General features: G+C 40.3%; 1 protein-coding gene across 4 annotated transcripts in view; it reads left to right on the top strand.

Moving 5' to 3' along the window:
- Positions 1 to 22,309, top strand: part of nectin1b (nectin cell adhesion molecule 1b) — a 165,223-nt gene that overhangs the window by 129,693 nt on the left and 13,221 nt on the right. For 3 of the 4 annotated variants that reach the window (XM_086216444.1, XM_086216447.1, XM_086216446.1), the window contains exons 6-9: positions 1,928 to 2,075; positions 4,668 to 4,738; positions 12,657 to 12,748; positions 18,032 to 18,133. In XM_086216444.1, coding sequence (XP_086072570.1) covers positions 1,928 to 2,075; positions 4,668 to 4,738; positions 12,657 to 12,748; positions 18,032 to 18,133 — 413 coding nt within the window. Of the gene's footprint in view, positions 1 to 1,927; positions 2,076 to 4,667; positions 4,739 to 12,654; positions 12,749 to 18,031; positions 18,134 to 22,309 lie in introns of all 4 variants that reach the window. The other variant, XM_086216445.1, reaches the window with a different exon arrangement.

Here is a 22,309-nt window from a genome sequence, read left to right as displayed (position 1 = left end):
CAGTGAATCAAAGAAGTAGGCAGGCAATGTTGAGAGGAGGCCCCCTGGGAGTGAGGCCTTGTCCTGCCACTACCAGGAGGGACGGCCAGATAATAATAGAGGCATCATGAGGGCAGTAGATAGGCTTGCCTTTTCAGAGCGGAGATGGTGCGACTCTGCTGTGTCCCATCACAAGAGCCACTGATAGGCCCCTGGTGAGCCTTAAAAAGCTTGAACTGCTTTTGTAAAAGAAAACACATGTCAAAGCTGAAAAGATTCATTATGCTTGAGAAAAGATGACTGTCCTATTTTAGTAATACCTGGAATGAGTCTGGACATGATGTTCATATGGGACCAGCAGTAATTTGTCTTTTGATGACAGATGAATAACAGTTTAATGTTTGTTTGTTTTTTCGTCGGATAAAGCACGATTCATTACGGATGTCAGATACACAAAAATAAATAAAGAAATTAAAGCAAATCAGCCAGCCCCGATGCAAAGTAGTTATGAAGTCAAAGCTTGTCCCATTTCTTGCAATGTATAGAGTTAAAACTATTAAAAAGCATTTGTTCTGCAATATTTCTTCCAGCCGCGCTGTTCCCTCTGGTGACTGTTTCTGACAGTCTCTTAGAAAAATCTCAAAGACACTTCCAAAAATTAAGTTTAGAGATGATCATAGCCAGGCACAGCTCCTTAAAAATAGGTTACATCAATAACATGCGTTTTCCATTGCAAGCCCTGTTCTGTAGTTAATAGCCTCGGCTTTATCAACAGTGCGGTGACTGAATTTTCAACACAGAGCAGAGGGGGTAACAACAATCGGCTGCGTTTACTGTGTTAGTCTGATTCATACATCACTTGAGCTGCTCACAACAGATTTAGATATACAGGAAGCGCACTCACTCCATCTCAGAAATGCTGAAAATATATTTTTGCATTTGTTACCTCCTCCAGGCAAAGAATTTAGAATATAGCATAAAAGCTCTGTCATCTTCTCAAGAGTGCAAGTGGGTTCACTGTCAAATCTGAGCCAATTTAGGTTTGCTTTTGAACATTTGATGGAGTACACATTACACCATGCAGCAGCACCAGCAGCTTCTGAGTGACCACAACAATGCCGTATTCATATCGTGCCAAAACGAACGGGACAACGGCCTCATCCTGAAAAATGTCTCAGAAAATGTTGAGAAGCCTCAAGGCTGGTGAATGTCGTGTCAAATAGATTTTCTTTTTATAATAGTCTGTTTTCTCCTCCGCCGAGGAGGGAATGTGTTCACACCGACGTTTGTGGGTTTGACGTTTGCAGCACGGCCCAAAAATTGGAGGATGGATTTTAAATGACATTTGGACAGATGGTTGAACTGAGGTTGAGAAATAATTATTTAAATTTTGGAATCTATCCAGTTGTTTGATTATTGATGACATCATTTCCCCTTTGCAAAGGTGCCATCTTGTTTTTTTATGATTCCTGCTTTCATACTGATGAGAGGAGAGCTGTTGGTGTCTGTCTAATCAGCTAGCAGGATTACACAAATTACGCTATGGGGCTTAATTTTGTCAAGGTTGGTTGGGGGGGGTGGAAACATGGGCCAAGGCAGAAACCATGAAATCTGGAGGCATTTGAACATTAAAAAAAAAAAAAAATCTGTTATTTTCACCTTGACATGTGGTATGTGTGTTTTCCCTGTGTACTGTATAGTATTTGTATGATGTTTGTGATTTCTTAGGAGGCTATTTGTTGGTCGGATATATCAAAAGAAGAACTGTGATTGGACAGTTTTTCAAGTATGTTCAGATGTTTGGGATTTAATGCAAACAAAAAAAAATCTGTCAAGGACAATCTGCTGTTGTTTCTTTGTCCTCACTTTCTTCATATTTTCAATCCAGCACCATCAATTAGTGGAAGAGCACCAATCTGACACTATTATTTCTCCCTGTCCTCTCCAGAAAAGCCACTACCGCAGGGTCCCCCAGGTGGTGTTATCGGGATCCTTGGGGGAGTAGTGGCCATTGGACTCATCATTGGTGTGGCTGTTACTGTTTTCATGGTCCATCGGCGACAACACAAGACCCGCACTGAGACAGATAATGATCTGTGAGTACTGAGCCTCTGCCTTAGAATATTACAGGGGGTTGGGTAGGTGCCGGGATTAGATGTGCACTCTTGTCAGCCTGTGTGTAAGAGAAACACTTTTAAAACGACAGAACACCTTCGGGAGATGTATTGTGTGTGTGTGAAGACAGAAAAAAAAGAAGAAAAAAACAACAACACTGCTTCTTCCACTAGTTGCCTCCTTTTCATTCATCCTGAAAACGAATAAACTGCCTCCAGAAGGCCATTTTTTTGAATAATAAGCTGATAGCAACAAGGCTAAAAACAAAAGGTTATCCGTGATATATCTGGAAGCGAGATAGAAGGATTGTTGTTAAAGCAGGAACTATTAAGTGGTAAGTTGATTTTAATGTGGGCTGCCGTGAGCCCATCTGCCATTAAACCACTGTATTGTTTTTATCAGGACTGATTGCAGGAGAATGCGCTGCAGTCTCTTCTTGGGGAATGTCATCAAGACGTGAAAGAGGTTTACAGGGAGATTCTTTTGTGTGCCGCAGGCCCAGAAATCATCCTGCTTGTAAATGTTATAAGAACAAATGAATTCAATCTGGAACACATATGCAAACCTGATATGCAATGCAACTCAGCATGGATGAACGATTAAAATAAGATTTAGTCGGTTCCTGTCTTCTGATGATGTTGTGACGGTGGCCGCAAGTATGCGTTTTAGAATGATTCAAAGTTTTGTCAGGAAATTACAACACACTTTCCTATACAACTCATCAAAAAAGATGCTCAGTCACATCCTTCACCTCTGACTAAATACTGAAGGAACCTCTCAAGTGTCAGTTTTGGATGTGCAAGCTTCATAATATGACACTGTAGGTGACATCTGTTTCCATTCTGTCGGTCTCCTTTTCAGTGGGTGAAAGCTCACTCAGTGAATTCGGGTGAAACATTATTTGAAACATTATACAATTTTTATTTTTTTTTAACACAAGCCTGCAAATGTCCAGTGACATGAGCGATCAGTGTGCCTCTGCAAACCCCTGCAGATAGAACCTTAAACAGGACATTCCTTTTATTCTAAGTATTCTTTTAAAGATCGTTCTAAGGCACAAAAAAACGCTTACAATGGTTTATATCAAGCTTTGGACAAATGCCAGATGAAATGAAAACCTCCTGTTTTGTCACCGGAAAAATGACATATCTCTCCTTGTTCCAAGCTACTTGAGTTATATATGAATTATAGTTACTTGTGGTGGGTGTAAGTATGAATAGAGACTAAGAAGAACCTGCTTGTCTGAATTTAGGGGGGAAAAATAGTCAGGAAAATATAATTGTATTTCTTCGTTATGTAAGCTTACATCCCTTTTGCTGTCAAAAACTCCCAGAAACAGGAAGCAAATAACACTCTGAAGTCTGGGTTGTTAAAAACACGTGACTCAGATAGAAGCTTGAATGTTGGAGCAGATGTGACACCTGCGGTCACAAACAGGGCTCGGAACAGCAGTGTTTGTTTTGTTCCATCCACCTTCCCCACCCTCACTAGATAGATGCCAACACATTCAGGCTCTGGCAACAATCCCGCACGTCCAAAACTCACGCTTAAGGGGTTCCGACAACATCGTAGTTCAGTGCCAAAACCCAGCCTCCATATTTGACAAATTGAGAATGAGAAGGGGTTTGCAATTATGACAGGCAGATTTCTGTCTAAGACAGATTTCGGGACCCTGTAGCTCTAATTTACCCCCCCCCCCCCTCCTCTAGCCACCCAGGTAATTTTGTTCTGCCTGCGAACCATGGGGGCATGACAATTTTTAACATTGCCAGCTGCTGCACATCCACAGAGGGGAGAACAGAGGTTACAGAGGATGTAGCTGAGATAAAACAAACAACCGAGCTGAGAGAATCTTAAATATCGTCCTGCATGTGTTATACTCAAGGTGAAAAAAGGTGACAGTCATCTGTTGAGGAAGAATTATAGGGAACGTGGTGCAAATGTGAAGGAAGAAAGGATTCAAGTTGGGTTCTGCTAATTGCCTTTCTCTAAAACACCTGGCATCGACAGATATCTCAATGGTTGCCAGGGTTTCCATGATGCTCTTGGCTTTACGGGGTATACAAGATGCAAACCACATCCCCATGGGAATGATGCCGCTGTGCAGGGGTTGGCTGTCTTCCTCCCTGGGAATATTACCAAAACAACTGAGGCTGCGGGTGTGCAGAATCTGGCTGAGGGTGCACATGAGCCTTTAATCAACTCACAGGATGAGATTACAATGCTTATTTTAGAGGTCCCCTTCCAGAATCTTGTAATTGATTTGATATCCAAAGCAGTGATGCTAACATCAAGCATCATTGAGACAGCCTGCCAGAGTTTTGGCCTCTGCCGCCCCCCCCTGCTGTGTGTTCTAACACTCCGCGGTGACTGCAAGTCCGCCGCTGAGCTCACAGAGACCCAGAAACCGCACTGCCTCTACCTCTCGGGAATACTTTTCAAAACAAATGAAGCACACAGACTCTTACCTCTCCCATTGCTTTCTGTCTCTTCCTCCCTTCCTGCTAATCTATCTTTCTTTCTCACTGTGATGTCGAAGTAACTGCTCTTTGTTTCCCACTCCCCTCCCTCAGCATTGCTGTTGCTGCTGTTGCTGATAGTTGTGTGACACAGGCTCCAGAGAAGCCAGAGTCTCCCACAAGGAAAGTAGAGGCACCTGACCCCAGTCTATCCCCCACTGAACCCTGTCCTCCTGGGTCCTCTATTCTTTTGCCTGCATGTAATGGTGGCCTGCAAGTGACATACTTGAGCACGCCATTGTGAGCTCCGAAAGCAGCAAATATTCATCCACACAGTCATTTTCTATAAATTGACACTGGATTTGACGTCTGAATACTTTAATGTGACACTTCATCCAAAAAGTGTATTCTGCCTTTCGAATACTCGCAACTTCAGCTCACAAGACCTCATTTCTTTGCGACTCCGGAATGCAGAAAGAGCCAGCCACATATGTTAAGCTCGAAGCTCATGGTCACTTATTGCTAACGGCAGCAGTTCAGGTCAATGAGCTGATCAGGAAGGGTTGTAGTTTTTTTCTTTGTTTGGTTTTAGCTCCAGCCAAAGTCTTTGTGGATTACTGAGTATATACAGTTGAATAAAGGACACGTACTACATGATATGCTTGGAGGTCTGCTAAAGGACATTTTTGGACGTTGTATTTTTGTTAGCATTCGGTCACCGTTAGCTCCAAGCTAAATATACGTGGCTGGCTCTTTCTGCATCCTGGATTTGCAAAGAGGTCATGCAGGAGAGATTAAACATGTTTGTGAGTACTTGAAAACCAAAATACACTCTCTGTATGAAGTATCATTTTAATTTAATGAATGCCTATTTTCCTTTTGATTGTTTCAACAAAATGAGACGTTTGACGTCAAATTCAGATATCTTTATTTGATGCAAGACAAAAAAAACAAACAACAAAACCCATTCAGCTCAATCAAAAAATGAGTCTGATAAACAACTAGATATAAAATCGAAATGAACTCAGATGACTTTATGTCTCAAGATAGAATATCAAGCTGCACACAGAATTTATGAGATTCTGGGGATTGGATGGAATAGATCACTGTCATCATTTCTGTGACTGTGATGGGATCGAACGCACATATCAAATTGCCAATGAAAGGATTTTATTATCACCACATAAGCTGAAACTCACTGATAATGTTGACGGACCATTTTGTGGAACCTCTCTCCTTTGCCTCTTGCTGTCTCCCCTCCTTTTGTGTGCATGATTGTCGTTAAAAATGCATGAGAAGAGTTATAGTGGTGCCAGTGCTGTGTAACTGTTATTGTCATTGTATCCTACTTGTAGCTCAGCATGTAAATGCTTTCTGTGGCGAAATGTGATTCAAATCCAAATTAGCATTTGTTTCCCGAGTTGTTGTTTTTTCCGAACATAAATAATCTGTTTATAAATGTGTAATTATGTGAATGTGTGGGATTTATTTTCATGCAGGAGACCCACAGTGAGATTTATCTTTTTATATGATGTCAGGATGAAGCAGATGCATTTAGTCAGACTGTTTAATTCTGCATGTTGATGAGCCCTTAATCAAGCCCGGCCATTTGATAACATGCCTGACTGCACCGCCAGTCATGCCTCTGTTTGCTCTCACAAAGCAGCACATGATGTGTCTCAAAATTGGTCAATCCTAATAAATCACTGGTGTTTTAGAGGATGCACTGGCACAGTAGTCAATTGATTATCAAAATAGATGGGCATTGTCAAAAAATATGTTCTCAGAATAATGTGTTCATCACTCTTTCTTTTTTCCCGAATGTGAGGTACGACCTCCAAAATGCAGCAAAGCACTGACAATCGCGGCGCTGTTCCTCTGCAAAATGAATTCACTGGCTAGTGTTCCTGACATGTAGCTGGTGTTGAGACAATTACACACACTCGCTGGAATAAATCCCTTCGATGGCGGCTACCTGGCCATACGCACCATAATATATGTGACAAAAATCCCATGCAGAATGTAAGAAAGGATGCTGAAGTGTGAGCTGGATGACATCACAAAGCAACCATATTTTTACATGCAAGCGTCGTTACAGAATCGTCTACCTGAAAAGCTGCTCCTGGTTTTACATTCCTGAAATGTGGCTGTATTCTGATTTTAGGGGACATTTAAAACTGAAGTGTCTAAGTCTAAGTGAAAAAGGGAATGTTGCAGTTCCAAAAGCAGATGTCTCTACTTCAGCAAGTTAAAAAAAAAAAAAAAAAAAAATGTCACCTGCAGAAGTGCATCCTACAGATCTGGGGCCAGATTTACTAATGCAAGCCAAGGCCCTCTTTTTGGTAGTAAAAGACAACTGTTGGGCTCTAAAGAAGCACAACAAGAACTGACGCAGATATTTTGAGATTGGCGTGAGATTTATGTTTTCAGGGTGCAAAAAATGGAAAGTGCTGAAATGAATTGCACAATATAAGTCACTAACTTTTTTAAGGGGTGATGTACTGCCAATTACGGTGCTATTTAATGCAGAAAAATGTCTTAATTTGATCAATTTACACCACAGGTAGAAGAATTGAGAAAATCTTGTCAATTCAGCGGTGGCTGAGCCATGTCAGAATTAATTTAGTTGTGGATCTGGAACCCGCGTAGCCGTCATGTTTCCTGAGAAAACTCTCACTTATATGTGTGATGACAAAACAAGCTGGAACTGCTGAGTAGAAAACCTGCACCCACATCAAGTGTGCCTACGCTCTTATTAGATAGCTCTAATCATCGGCTGCATCCGTGTTCCTAAATTCTCGCCATATTAGTCAGTTATTATTAGGTCGCCTGCAGAAATAGCCACACCCATCGGCGCTGTTTTTGGATTGCTACCGTACTTAGTAAATCTGGCCCGTGATTGGTTATTGTGCAACCCTTTGATTTATCAATCAGTCACCATTGCTGTGTGGACATGTTTAAAATGTCATCCATGGTGGCTTCTTGTTGAACATTTTGTAGCTTTAAGCTGTAACCAAAGTATGTTAATGTCTTTTAAATGTTGCTGTACTGGTAGGAATTTCATATCATTTGTTTAAGGGTAAAACTGGTGCTTGGTTTCTGTGTACAGAATGTTATACATGCAGTACAATAACTATGGCTGTCACATTTATTCCTGTGTCTTCTGTATAGTAATAAATGTATTCTAGTATAAATGCCTAGGGTCTTAAAAAGGTTTGGAAACATTCCCTGTGTACAACTGTAAAGTTAAGTGTTCTGAAAGACAAAATATTCTGCTACACACACAAAAAAAATATATACATAAAATATAGAGTATATCATTTTTTATAAACTTGTCAAAGAACAAAAACAGAAGATATTTGTTTCATTCTTGTTTTGTTTTGTTCTCTTGTGATAAAAGAAACGTAGGGAGGGAAGGGGGGGCTGCACTCTGCAGAGTAATTGTTGTCCGCCTTTTGAAAAGATCGGAGCCAGACAAAGCATGAAAGTAATTGCCTCCTAAAGATCAAATCACATTTATCCCATCTTGCAATTAAAAGTATCATTAGCATTTAAATTGCCAAATAAGATTGTGATCAGCAGAAATCAATGAGAGCACCAGGGATCAGTTCAAACACTTGTTTTCCGCACGGATGGCTGTGGTCATAGAGTGACTCCGTTAACGCTTCTGGGGCTGCGAAGACTTAACTTTCACTAACATGTTGCAGTCAGGAAAAGTGTGAAGCATGACTTGATTTTTGTTCCCTTCAGCTCCAGAACTGTTCGTGTTGCCCAAAATTTTCTTCTGGAAAGGTCATTTTTTACGAGTGCATTGTCGAAGTCCCCCCTTTTTTTGGGCTGTAAATCTTCCTGCACAGATTACTCTTCTCAGTTTAAGGATTAGTAATGTTTTCTCCTCACTATCCCCCCTTAAATCTCCCCTTAAGCTGCCCTGAGCTTTTTGTGTCCAACAGAGCGAGGACGAGCGAGGTCTTCAAGGTGGATGTCTGAGTAGGAAACAGTGCAAACTTGAATGTACTGTAGCTTATGGTTCCCTGCCTAGTGCTTTCTGCTCCCCACAGGCTGGTGGTGCTTGTCAGCTTTCATTAGTGTTTGTGCCTCACAAAGCCAACGCCCACATGCTGCCTGCATCACATTCAGCTCAGAGCGAGTCTGTGTATAATCACACAGCTGAGATGCACACAGGGTGGTCAAGATGAGCATCGTGCCGAATCTGACTAATGATGGTTTGAAAAGCGTAAGCTGCAGAATTAGATTGTTCTATAGGGAGAAATGGAGGAATATTGTAGCAAATACTGAATATTTTAGATGGTGCTATACATCATAAAAAAATAAACTATTATAAATATTTTAAGTTACACATGCGTACAGTCCATTATTCTAAATGCACCTTATTTCTGTTGATACTATCATCCACACTGTATCTATTTATCCATCTTCAGTCCAAAGGTTACATCTCCACAGTCGATGACACTGAAATGCGAAACTAAGAAAAGCTATTCATCAGAAACAATGGCAAGATGAGGGAAAATATAAACTCATCTCATGTTGCTTGAAAGCCTGTTTTTTGCCTGAGAAAGAAGACATTTAATTATTTAGCAAGAGTTCACCATTGTGCAGTATAATTGTGAAGGAAATGCAATCGCCTGTGAAGCAAACGCTCCCTGAATGACTCCAGCAGCTGCCACTGCCAGGCTTGTGCCACAGAATCATTCAATCAAAACAATAAAACAATGATTTTCAATCCTGCAACTTCAATTATATTCTATTTTTGTTTCTTTTCACAAAGATTCTCCCTTTGCATGTGTGTCCCAGACAAGAAAAGGCATAACAAGATGGATGTAATAAATTTGCTTAATTTTTTCAGTGCGTAGACAATTCTTTTGTTTTTTTCCTCCAATAATGCAAAGCAATTGAAGAGACGGCTCACAGTTGAAAGAGATAACAAATGTTGTTTAGTCTGAAATATATTTTTGTGTAAGAGTAAAAATTTGCGTATATCAAGGGAACAAACAAACCTTTGGGCCTCATCCGAAGAGTGTTGGTCATCCCCATCGCCAATTATTCTCCATTTTTTTGATAGCCAATAACACTAGAACATCATTCAAAGTCAGATTCAATTATTTTAACCCCAATTTACGTACAAAGAAACAAAGAAAACGGAACAAAATAAGTGCTGCAAATAATTACACGGACTGTTGTAAAACTCATTACAGTTTGTCAGACCGACTTCCTCATTCAGAATCCACACACATCGTTCTTGAGCTCACACGCATTTTCTCTGGATTAATACTGATTTCTTGTTCTCAGTTTCACCTCCAGTTGAAGCGTTATATAAGTGTTGTATAATCATGCCAAACTTTTGGCTTTGTTTCAGACTTGCTCCATTGTTGACCACTTCTTTGCTAAATTGACCAAGTTAGTGTAAATCTCAGCAGTTCTACTGAGTTAAAAAGAAGTGCCCAAAAACATATAATAAAGGAAGGAATTATCTTCTATTGCATGCGCATTATGCTTACTAGTTCTACATACACCTGCACATTGCTGGCCCACATCCTTAGCACTCACTGCACTGTTTGACTGTTGTATGGAATCGTAGCTTGCATTGAGTAACTGTGCGCACACATATGCTGCTCTTTGTAAATGTCTGCCTGAGCAAACAGTAGTGTGTGTTTTTGCACTTTGCTTGCACACCCCGTCATCGCTCTGTTGTTTTCTCTCTATTGTGCCAACCAGTAATGGCAGTCTATACACTGGCGGTGTCCTGAGGCTGCTGCGTGTGAGTAATGTGATTACAAATATCGCTGAAGTCAATGAAAAGGAGGTATGACAGGAAGGAAAGAGGTTGCTTTGGGGTTGTGGCCACAAAACGAGGGAGATTTTTTTGTGTTTGTTTAGGTTTGATAACTCTGCATAAGTCCCCACCACAATTTGAACAAGACCTTTTACAAAATGTGCAATCATCAATGCTCCTATGGGATTAAATGCATACTGAAAAATGTAGCAGGATCTGAATGCAAATGGTGCGTCATACATAAACATGGTGTGACTTTATCCTGCTTGAATAACTATCCGGCAAAAAAGATGTGCAACTGATTTGTCTACAAACACAGTAAATATTGTGTCAAATGGTGGGGGCGATACCACTTTTAGTAAAAATAATTGACAATTAGCTCAGTGCATGAGGTGTTTGGGCACTTTTTTTTTTAGCTTGAAATGTGATTGCAGTCTTTGCACAGTGCAGAGGCAGAAAATTATATCTCGTCCCATGCATTTTCTGGAAGCAAACGCTCGTGTCAGCTGTCACAGCTTTGTGCTTAAAGGTTACAAATTATGAAAAAACTAATTTTTCTATGTTTGTACAAATATATTTTGGTCTTTGATGTGGGTGCTAACACCCAGACTGTAAAATAAGGAAACCCAATCATTTTGATGTAGGTTGTCTGGCTCTGTGGTCTTATGAGTCAATGAGCGGTTCAGATATGATGCCCCTAAACGCATCATGAGGGAAACTGAAACCGCCCCTGAAACTTTCTTCATCCATGCTCCACCCACAAGGGTCTTTTCATCCCAGGCTTCTTCAGGAGGCAATCTCTGGTCATGGTAAAAGGCTTGATGTTATGGACACACTCTGAAGCAGCTAGCCAATCACAGAGTGGGCTATTCTAGGGGTGATGGGGGTGGGGGGGTGGGGGCTGTTTCTGACAGTGACAAAAGTGACTGGAGTCATGGCCGGTCTAGCTGCAGCTAGTAGCAGTTTGACCATAAATACATGCTAATGTTGATAAATACATCTCCAAACTGGAAACTTCATCTACTCTCCACAAGACTCATAATTTTCTGTATGGGTGGAAAAGACTGGTTCCTCTTTGAAAGCTCTCCACTGGAAGAGGTTTTTTTTGTACAAGAGGGATTGTGCTGTCAGCTGCCTCTCTATGCGTTTGCCGTGGCTCGTTGCTGCAGGCAGGCTGAAGAAGCTGCCACATGAATCTGGCAGTGGCACGGCAGCCCCTGTCTGGAGACAAGGTGATACGGACTGGAAATAATGAGCGTGAAAGAAAAATTTAATTGGTGCACTCATGCACAAATTTTCTGCACATTAAAACGCTGACTTGGCCTTGCAGAAAGGTCATGTTATTCAATAAGGACGTGAACCACTGCGAATGGGAGGTGGGAGAAGCCGGAGATAACGCATGTAGGTACACAGCTCAGTGTCTGTGCTCCACTTCATTATCTTTGATCATTCCTGATATCATGTCAGAATACGGCAGATGACATCTGACTGCCAGCATGTTTGAGGGAAGGAGTTTTCTTTGTAACAATTTCATAGCAACAGCCCTTCTGCTTCCTTGTCTGAAATAATTATCTGGATGCACTTCAAACATTTTCAACATCAAGCCTTCAATTACTCCTGTCTTTCCTATTCACGATCTAATTTTTTCCTTTCATTATCACAACAACACTGTATGTCTTAGTGGCCTTTATCCCTAATACAAAAAAAAAAAAGTCATTGTTGATTTGAAGAAAATAGTTGTTTACTGCTCTGTTAATGGCAGCTTGTAAATGAGCGCAGGTGTCAAGCTTGTTCTCCGGCAGGTGTGTCAACAAAGGGGCAGACCTTGATTTAGAGGATGTTAGTGAAAGGATGCAGGGAAAGATGGAGAGTAGAGGATGCCTGCTGAGCGCATTGAGTCACAGCTCACGATGACATGTCAAACAAACAGTCGCTGCACATTGGGCAGGGTGTTTGACCGCGTGGCACTTGATTGAGGCACGACCCTCCTGAGGACTTGACTCACACATGCCCTTCTCCATGCCCCTTATACCCCCTCCATCCCCATCTCCTTACCTCAGTGTCCAATTACAGCCCGCTCTCATTAGCACAGTGTCTCTCCAGCGAGAGCCTTTGAAAGGGCAGGGGGAATGGCTGCCACCGCAACAAAGCCACCAACACCAGATCTATCAAAATCCAAGGAAAAAGTGAAAAAGGCAAGTGCAGGCAGGACTTCTCATTATAGAGTGCTGTAGAAGGTGAGGGGCGTAAAGAGTGGCGATCCCTTACTGTGCTGAGTGTCATGTTATCTTTGCGCTCTCTTAACAGGACCGACCTCCCACCCGCACACAAACCAGCCCCTCCTCCACCCAAAAAGAAGAACAGTGACATGAAGGGGCACTTGACATCTGATGACATCCAGGTAGGATCCTGTTTTTCCAGTCTTAATGATTACACGCACACATCCACACGCACACACACACACACACACACACACACACACACACACACACACACACACACACAAGCAAACTTTCTGCCCCAAACTTCTGGCATGTGTCACTTGTTGGGTTAGATATTGTTAATTTAACCCTACATATGATCAGGTCAGTTCTAACAGCCAACTACAGCCAAACAGAGCTTTCATTCTGTGGTCTTGGTCTTTGGTAGTGATACCATGAAAAGTTATTATTTCCTCTTACATGTACAGCATCTCTCATCTTATAAAGAAGCCCAAGTGTTGGAACATGGAATGTGTAGATTGTATCATTTGCCTTGTTTCTGAAAATTAAACTATGTCAGTTTATATAACTGAAAAAAATAGACTATGCAAGAGCGCAGAGATTTATTTAATCCACCGTATGAGCGTTTGCATCAGCCGTGCATTGTGGAAAAAAAGATGTAGGAGCAATTCAAACTGCAACTTTTGAATATGGCAAAGAACAACGAAGATATTTCTCATAGAAGCTCTTACTTTTCCTTTAATGCTGAAAGTCTGGTATCCATCGAAACGAAGCCCAGAATTTTTGTCTACTGTATTAATTATATTATGCAACCTTTTCCAGTGTCAACACATGGCGGTGTGTCCCCAAAACCTACTTAGTTTTAGTGTGTGGTTCTGCTGCTCCGCACATCTCCCCACATTTGTACCACCAAATGGTAACAATGACTATCAGGGAGAGTTGTCCTCTTCACCTCTGATCAGCGATCTGAGAAGAATTATGATATCAGTAAATTCTCTTCCCTAATCTACTCAGTGTTGACATTTCAGTTTATCTTTGATTAATAATAAAACTGCAAATTAATATTCAGGGAGCGTGTCAGAGGTTTACAAATTCAGAACCTGTAGTGAAAGTCTGAGGCAAACGGCTTTTCACGCTGCTTTCCTGCTGCTGCACCTTCTTCACCTTTTATGTGCCGCCATAATTACAAAATTGCGATGTCACCGCAAACACGTGCAGCTAATCCCCTCCCATGGTTGCACAGCTCTTTATTTAAAAATGACTCCCAACAGAACAATCAATCCTTTTTATTCCATTTTGTCAATCTTTCTGAGCAGCTCGTGTATATGTTGCTTTAGTTTGCTTGGTGATAAACAATCTGCGTCGCATAAAGAAGAATCTGCATCGCATAAAGATGAAATATAGATATTTTTGTTGACTTTCAGAATAGATTACTGTGCAGGCTGGACAGATCGTGATGGAGAAGCTCGTAAGAACCAGAGAGCAGTATGACCTCATCAGGTGTTAAAGGGAAACTGCTCAGGAGTCAAGAACTTAAATCTTGTTAAAAACTGCGGTAAAATAAAGAAAAGACCTTTTTTTTTTAAATCGGGGAGATAAAGCGGAGAAAAGAATTATTACAATCTAAATAATTGAAGATTAACCTCGCTGCCACAGCTGCTGTGTATCAGCACTTCTGAGATTTTAAATGCACCTTTATGATCCCCTTTAAAGTGTCAAGGTCAAACCCAGCAGAGAAAATAATGGGCATGTAATGTGCTTCCCTCCATACATAACTACTGCAGAAGAGTATTTGAGCAAGGCACCTAGTACCTGGCTCACCCTGTGATTAGTAGATCAAGATGATGCTGTAATAGACCCTACAGGATAGAATGTGTCCTTTTATTAATTTATTTTTGTTTTATGGCGGCCGTTACTATAAAAGAGGCTGCACACTCAGAAAAAAACAATGCCAACAACAATAACAGCAATGCAACCACAGCAGCATCGTAACATGATCACACAAGAATGCACGGATAATACTGTACGCGCAAGAATACATGAAAAATACTACTACTAATTATTACATGCACAGAATCAACAAAACGCTCTTACAAGCAAATGAACAGGCGTACAGTTGAGTTGCTTGTAAGAGTGGTGGGTGGTGTAGTGTTTAAAGCTATTTCTAATATTCTGCTGCTCATGTATGTAAAGGGAAAAGGCCAATATATATATATATATATATATATATATATATATATATATATATATACTGTATGTATATATGTATATATGTGTATATATATACTGTATATGTATATATGTATATATGTATATATATATATATATATATATATATATATATATATATATATATATAAAAGAACTTCTAAACCTTAAAAGTGAAAACTCAACATTTCCAAAGCTATTTACTGAACAAGTTTTGTTGCAGGTTTTTGAGAAAATCATCAACGACTGTACCATTTATCTTTTGTTCAGATAAAATTACAATTTTCAACTTAAGAATTCCAAATAATACAAGTTAATTAGTTGGCAAAAGTTTTGTTATGGTGAATTGATGAAAAAAGGAAGAAAACTGGCACAATTTTTGGTGATTTTCTACAACATTTAAAAGTTTAGAAGGAGATTTTTCCTTAAAGTCTCTTGCAGTAAGTTGCCTTGAAATTTTGAGGCTTTTGAAAAGGCCTGTTTATGGCTATAAATCATTATGTGATTTATTAATGACTAAATGAACCATGTACATTCTGATATCGAAGGATTTTTGAGGTCCAACTTCAAGCTATAAACATGTACACCAATGGCAGGAGCGAGTAGGGAGTCGAGGCTTCTGCTGGAGGATCCAAGCAACAGTTCGACCTCCAATCCTGAGGTCAGAGTGAATCATTTTGTGTGCTTGTTCGAGTTGGGGAACTTCTCAGGACTCAGTTTGCAGGAACTGTTGGTTCATTTGTGTTTAATTTATCCCTGTTAAGAAGGAATAATCAGTCTGCGATGGACTGGTGACCCATCCAGAGTGGACCCCCCCCCCCGCCCCCTGCCCAAAGGCTGCTGGGATAGGCTACAGCACCCCCACGACCCTTAACAGGATAAGCAGCAGAAAATGGATGGATGGAGCATTAGAACTGATACATTGAGAGGAACCACACCTACCCAGATACTGAACAATTTATTTCATCCTGTTAATGAATTTGGAACCTGAGAAAGAAAGGATAGTGCAGATTTATTTCAGAATAGGTTTGGTGACATGACTGGCCTGAAGAAACTGGCAGCATTGTGTTTTTATCGCAGCCCAATCCACAGAGCAACACTGGCAGAACAACCCAAACACTGGCCGTATGTTGCAGTAAGACAGACTTAGAGAGCCAAACAAGAGGACTCTGGTCCAGCACGGCGGTGGCTTTGCGCCCCAAACAAACCTTCCTCCAGCTAATTACATCCGAGGTCTGGCACTCAGCTCACCGTTGGACCATTCAGCCATTAAATTCTTCACCTTTTCAAACGATATGAGTGGAACACAAGAGCAGTGCACGTTGACTGAGCTCCATTTCTCTCACACTCCCAAAATGCCAAACATCATTCAAAAGCTCTTATGTGAATTGAACACTTGTCTTAATTTTGATAGTTAAATTGTTCTATACAAATTCTTTCAAAGTCTGTACAATTAAGGGTTTGTGAACATTCAATAAGAAAAGAACACAAGTCATTTGTGTTGTGATTATTCCACCTTAAAACCCTCTAAAAGGAACCTGTCAGTGTTACGGCGATTAACCCAGAGTTTGACACATCAATTAGCAACATGCTGAGCGAAGCATTTAAGATCGACAATATGGTGAAAAATACTATAGAGGACCACAGATGTAACGCTAGGCTTAGTTTCCAGCCAGCCAAGAAAGCAAAAAACAAACCAGACACAGCAGTCATGCATGTTGTTCTCTCTTTCATTATCCTACTTTTGTCAAAATGCGCCAGTAAAATATGACAAGGACTTGACTCATTCATTTCTTTCTGAAATTTCTAGTTCACGCATCAGTGTGGAAGCAGGATCCGCAGTTGTCTTATGACGCTACAATTCTACAAAATATCTAACGCGCGTTTTGTAACACACTTCAATGCGCCTCGTTCATGAAATGTTCTTACCCAATAAATGAGCTCTTACATAAGCAAAAGAAGTCAAAGTCTGATGTCTACTTTTAACACTTGACTAAAGCCGCAGCAATTTAGAACTTTGCGCGATAATATCAGCCGATATTGGTCTATGGGCGATACGTCAATACCAGCGTACATGTATACCCTGGGTAAACCCTAAAATTATGATTGGAACATTGTTCAATAAATAAATTCCCATTGAAGTTTGTGATTTAAGTACAGAATACAATACCATACACTGTAGGATTTGGGATTTTTATTTATTTATTTTTTTCAAGTTTCTTATATTTGTACCAGCATCAACCCACAAAAATCCCTCTGGTCAAGCCTAAGTTACTACAGTATTTGAAGTTACATATCGTTATAGGGAAGCACGGCATTGAATTCACAAGATTTCCTCTGTATTCTTCAATATTTTAATGGTCACCACTGTTTTAGAGTAGCCTGTGTTTCTTATTCTGTAACCACAGCTTATTTTCTTCAGAGAGTAAATACAAACATTGAATATCCCTTCATTTGTCAGTCTATGCAGCCCAGTTTGAAATGCTCAAACACTGAAGCAGTGTTCTTCTAGATTGTGACAAATCCGAGGCACAAATGCACAGAACCTCCATTCAAAGGAGTTTTTTTAACGGTTGAAACTTTAGCGTCAGACTTGAACAACATTAAACAGTCGAACTGATCTTCACACTCAAATTCAAAATTGGATTTTATACAAAGGCAAATAATTGCAAATTAATGATGTACAAACAGAAGAATAAAAGGCATTAGAGGGTTTTCGAGGTGCTGTTATTCAAGGTACATGTTTTCCGAGCTGTAATTAGGATGCCGCATGTGAAATAATGACATATCACCGTGTAAATTGCCTTCAGTGGCTGTACGGCGCAGAGAGCTCTTGATGCTTTACAACTGCCTTAGCGTTTCTCCTCCACTATTTCAAAAGTTTGCATCATACCTTTGTGCAATATGGAAGCCATTAATTTGACAAAACGACTTTGATACGCATACAGAGTTCAGGAGAGCAGCTTAAGTTCAAAAATGCCGTCAAGTTGATGCATTCATTCTCAGATTTCCAATCTAGTGAGCAAAGGGAAGTCACAAACTTTAAACCTAAAATTCTGCTGTTGAACTTTTTCAAGCTTTCAACTAATGTGCCTACAGTAGCAGTTTCCAATGAAGGCTAATTGCAAAGTTAACCTTGCTGAGGATTGTAGATGAGCTCCAGTTATGAAGAAAAAAGAAAAAAAAAAAGGTTGACCAGGCTGGTTTGTTGCAGCTCATTATGAGTCTTGCTGAGCTCTTGGTGTTCCCTGTAGGTGGTTCATCTGGACAAGGAGGAAGAAATGCAGAAGCTTCCTCTTCAGCCTCCATATTATGACATGGCGCCCTCTGAATCGACTCCCTTCACTGATAAGCCGGTGAGTAGATGTCATGCACAGGTTCAAAGGAGCTTCTCCGTCCTCAACTGCTGCCTTCGGCCACTACTAATTGCTGGTTAAAGGGCAAACTTTCTCTGCCATTTTTGTTTTGAGGTATTTGAGGATCGATTCACATTAAACGCAGGGCTGTAAAACCTCCTGAACGCCACTGAGGATCTTTGCTCTTCTTGGTTGAAAAAGTGGCTTGGAGCCTTTATAACAAGCCGACCAGTAAACCCATAGGTGCTCAGACTAAGCTGGTTATTTCATCATCTTCGTCACCTCTCACCTAAAACCAGCGTGGAATCCTTTACACACTGACCCCGGCAGCCATTGCTCTCCCTGCCCTCTGCTTCACCTCCCCTCTACACCCTCTAATCCGCCATAACTACTTGTGTGTTTGCATAGCAACTCTGTTCAGATAAGTTGCACTGTGATCGACCACAGCAACATCATCACCCCTGAGTGTTAACTGTTGACTGTGAAGTGTTTGCTTTGTTGTTTCAGATGCCTCCACTAACTTTGGTGAGCCTCCCTTTGTGGCACAGATTCTTCAGTATTTCTTTCTTTCTTTTTTGAGGTGTTATTTGCTTTGGCCGCATTGTCTGTTTTGAGTTAAAGAAGAAAAAAAAAGATTTTTTCGGACTTTTAGACAATATGAGAACGTGTGCATGCCTCCAGCTGTTGCATCTGGAAGCCAAACAACACAAACAGCAACCAAACCTTTCAACTTTGTCCTACGGTGGCGATGCCTACTCCTGTAAGTACAGGAGCAGTCCACCGACTTTAATTCACTAATGTTGGCTGCATTTGTAATGAAAACCACATTGTTGACAGGAAAGCACAACGCACAGTGAGCTGATGTGCTGGCGATGACAGTAGTTTGTGGTGTTTTTGAACCACATTTCAGCACTTTGGTACCTTAACATCTCATCAACAGTTTATTGAACAACACATTAAATGCCTTAAAGCCACAGTGAGCACAATTTTTCTTTTTTCCTTTTTTTTTTTCCTTTCTAAGTCATGTGACTGAATGACTCCAAATTCATTCCAGATATATTTACTAGGCTGTATGAACAATGCATGTTTACTGATAACTACAATTTCTTTTGATATTTCAATGCAAAGTTAATCTCTTTTTATAGCTTCCACATCATGTGAACGAGTGACTAAATCTATACCAGCTATGTTTACTCGACTGGACGAATACGGTTCTCATCTTTTTATGCAATTTTACTGTTGTCTATATTCTATTTGAACATTTTAGTCAAACAGGATATTCAGCATTTTTGTTTGCAACATCAGTACCATGAGACCCAGTGACTGCAAATTTCTACAAGCTATTATTACTACATTGGGCTCAATATTTTTTTTTTCTTTTTGGATGAAAACAGACCACAGAAATGTTAATTTGCACCAAACCTGATGCGCATAGTTGGCGTGTGGATTTTTGGACATCACACTGGTGAGAAACACTTGAAAGTCTGTGCAGAGGGCTGGTGATATGCAGAAGGTAAAAATGAAGCAAAACAAATACCATGAAAAAAAACAATAACTAATCAGTGACGCTTTGGGTGACCTGTTACTTCACTACGAGAGACTCTTAGGAATCAATTCCACTTCCATTCCTGTTTGCGTGCCATCTTAAACATCCATTCGTCTGTTTAAACATACACTTATCAGCCTTTATACACATCTCCAGAAGAAACAAAGGGGCTTGACTTTGCATGTCACAGTCACTGAGCATTGTTGAAAAATCTAGAAACATCTTATTTCTAGAGCCCTGGAGTGGCAATTGAGATATTCTTATTCATGTTAGGTTTATATTTACTTGTTTATTTTCATAGAGAGAAAAAAAGGCCATGAGATGTTACTTGTGCTGTCACATGAGTGTTTTTAAACTACAAGATGCAAGAATCTATTCATAGTCTGCACAACATGTTAATTTTTCCACTCGATTTAATGTATTTGTGACCATGAGATATATGTTCCTCAGTTTGGTTATAATTGTCGTAAAGTCATGAATATCAATATCTTATTTATTTAGTTTATTATTTTTCATATATATATACAGTACATGTGTGTGTGTGTGTGTGTGTGTGTGTGTGTGTGTGTGTGTGTGAAAAAACTAAACAAAAACAACATCACTGAAAATAATTGTCTGTGGCCACACGAGGACTCCGCACTCTTCATTTAGTTTTAGCGACATTAATTGGTTCTCTGGCTCATTAGAATTTGTATTCGAACAATTATTCAAAAGTCTGAACAAAGTATTGAGTTATTTTGTATTTGAACTGAGGGGCGTCTCAGTCGTACATTTAATTCCAATCCAAGCTATTTTACAGGTTTAAGATCGAGATCGAGATCGTCTCGCTCGTCCCTGCCGACTGCATTGAAGTAAATGTCACTTGTGTGTAGAATGAAATCGATGCTCACAGCTGAAGGTGAAGTTCCTACCAGACGTCATCTAAAATGCTCCATAACTTCTGTACTTTACTGCCGCTATTGATGAGCCACATGTGCTGTGATTCATATATTAGCTGTCAGCACAGTTGGTTAAAAGTGCTGCATATGCATTTATGCTCTGCTTTACAAGTGAATCATCTTCTTGCTCAGAACTTGCAGGGTTTACTCAATTACTATTTCCCTGGAGGAGTTAATTTTTCTTTATTCAATATTATAAATTATCATCTTCAATTCGATGCTCAAAGGAGAAAAATTCCGACACACAGGGTTACTTTTCCTTAGACGTATTTCCTATCTCTGATTTCATTCCATTTAAATTGAAGTTTAAGTCTGCTCTTAGGATAAATGGGGTATCACCGAGGTTTTCAAAACACTATTTGTGCGAGGCATGCATTGACTGCTGAGTGCCGGGTGTTGCTAATGATGATTCTCTAGGGGTAAAACACTATCTGCCAATTCTGAATGCGAGGTGGCTATAATTTTCCCCTTGATTGCACTCTGGTCATGACAAATATTCCAGATATTTAAATATCCTGCTCGAACCGAGAATGAGCGGTGAGGAAATATGCAATGGTGGGGAGATTGCAGAGCAGATTTATATTAGCCACCTAAAAAAAATCTGCGAAAGCTTCAACCATTTGTGTGTAATACTTTCTTGGATGCAAATCCACTGATGCAGTGTCAAGACAACAGGTATCGCAGCATCGCATTTCCCCTCTCACTCCTCCTCACCATCCATCCTAAGACACTACGTAAGTAGATACAAAATACATGACATCTCGCCTTTGAATTCACTTTATCATACCTCTCTCTTTATTGATTTCATTTCCAGGAAAATGCGGGTGGACTAAAAGGCAATTCTTTCTGTTCCAATCACTGACTTTCTCAAGCAGTAGTTTTACTCTTATAATAAGAAAACATGATGCAGCAGGAAAGTAGATTTTGGAGTTTTTACCTCGGTAAATAAAATGGGGCATTTGTCTTTTGATTCCTGCCAGCGCCTGCGAGTCTAGAATAACATCGGAACCAGAAACATCAGCAGCTGCAGAAGGTGGTACGATAGAGACGAAGTGCTAAATAAATCCAATTTTGCATTGAATTACAGCGGCACTTCAATATTACCTTTTGAGGCCCTAAAAATTAGAGTCGTCAGCTTACAAAGATATATTTTACCTCTTGCTTTACTTCTTTGGGAATGAAAAAGGAGCCGGTCACAAATATTTAACTTGAAACTCACGGTAAATGACGGCTGTCAAGTCAACAACAAAATAACAACAAAACAACCCAAGTCTATTTACAAACTCCTCATTTGTTATAACCCACATGTTCTTTATCATCCATTTGCTATGTAATCTGCAATTGGTTTGATTTGTGCTACAGACTTAAGATAATACTTACAGTTCAACACAACATGAAAGCACACAAGTGACTGAACATGCCAGCTGGTCACACTCGACGCTGTGAAGAAGCATTAAACAGGAAGTGTTACAATTTGTTTTAAGCTCAAATCAAAGTATTTTTAGACTACTGAGTGTATGATGGCGGCATAGTGGTGCAGTGGTCAGCACTGTTGCCTCACAGCAAAAAGGTTCCAGGTTTGGCTCCGGCACGGGATCTTTCTGTGTGGAGTCTCCATGTTCTCCCTGTTCCTGCGTGGGTTCTCTCTGGTACTCCAGCTTCCTCCCACAGTCCAAAGACATCAAGAGAGGA

Source organism: Aulostomus chinensis, chromosome 10 (genome assembly GCF_037954235.1).
Source record: "Aulostomus chinensis isolate RoL2024-O1b breed Wild chromosome 10, RoL_Achi_v1.0, whole genome shotgun sequence".
Classification (NCBI taxonomy): domain Eukaryota; kingdom Metazoa; phylum Chordata; class Actinopteri; order Syngnathiformes; family Aulostomidae; genus Aulostomus; species Aulostomus chinensis.
This window is presented reverse-complemented; position numbering and strand designations above follow the sequence as displayed.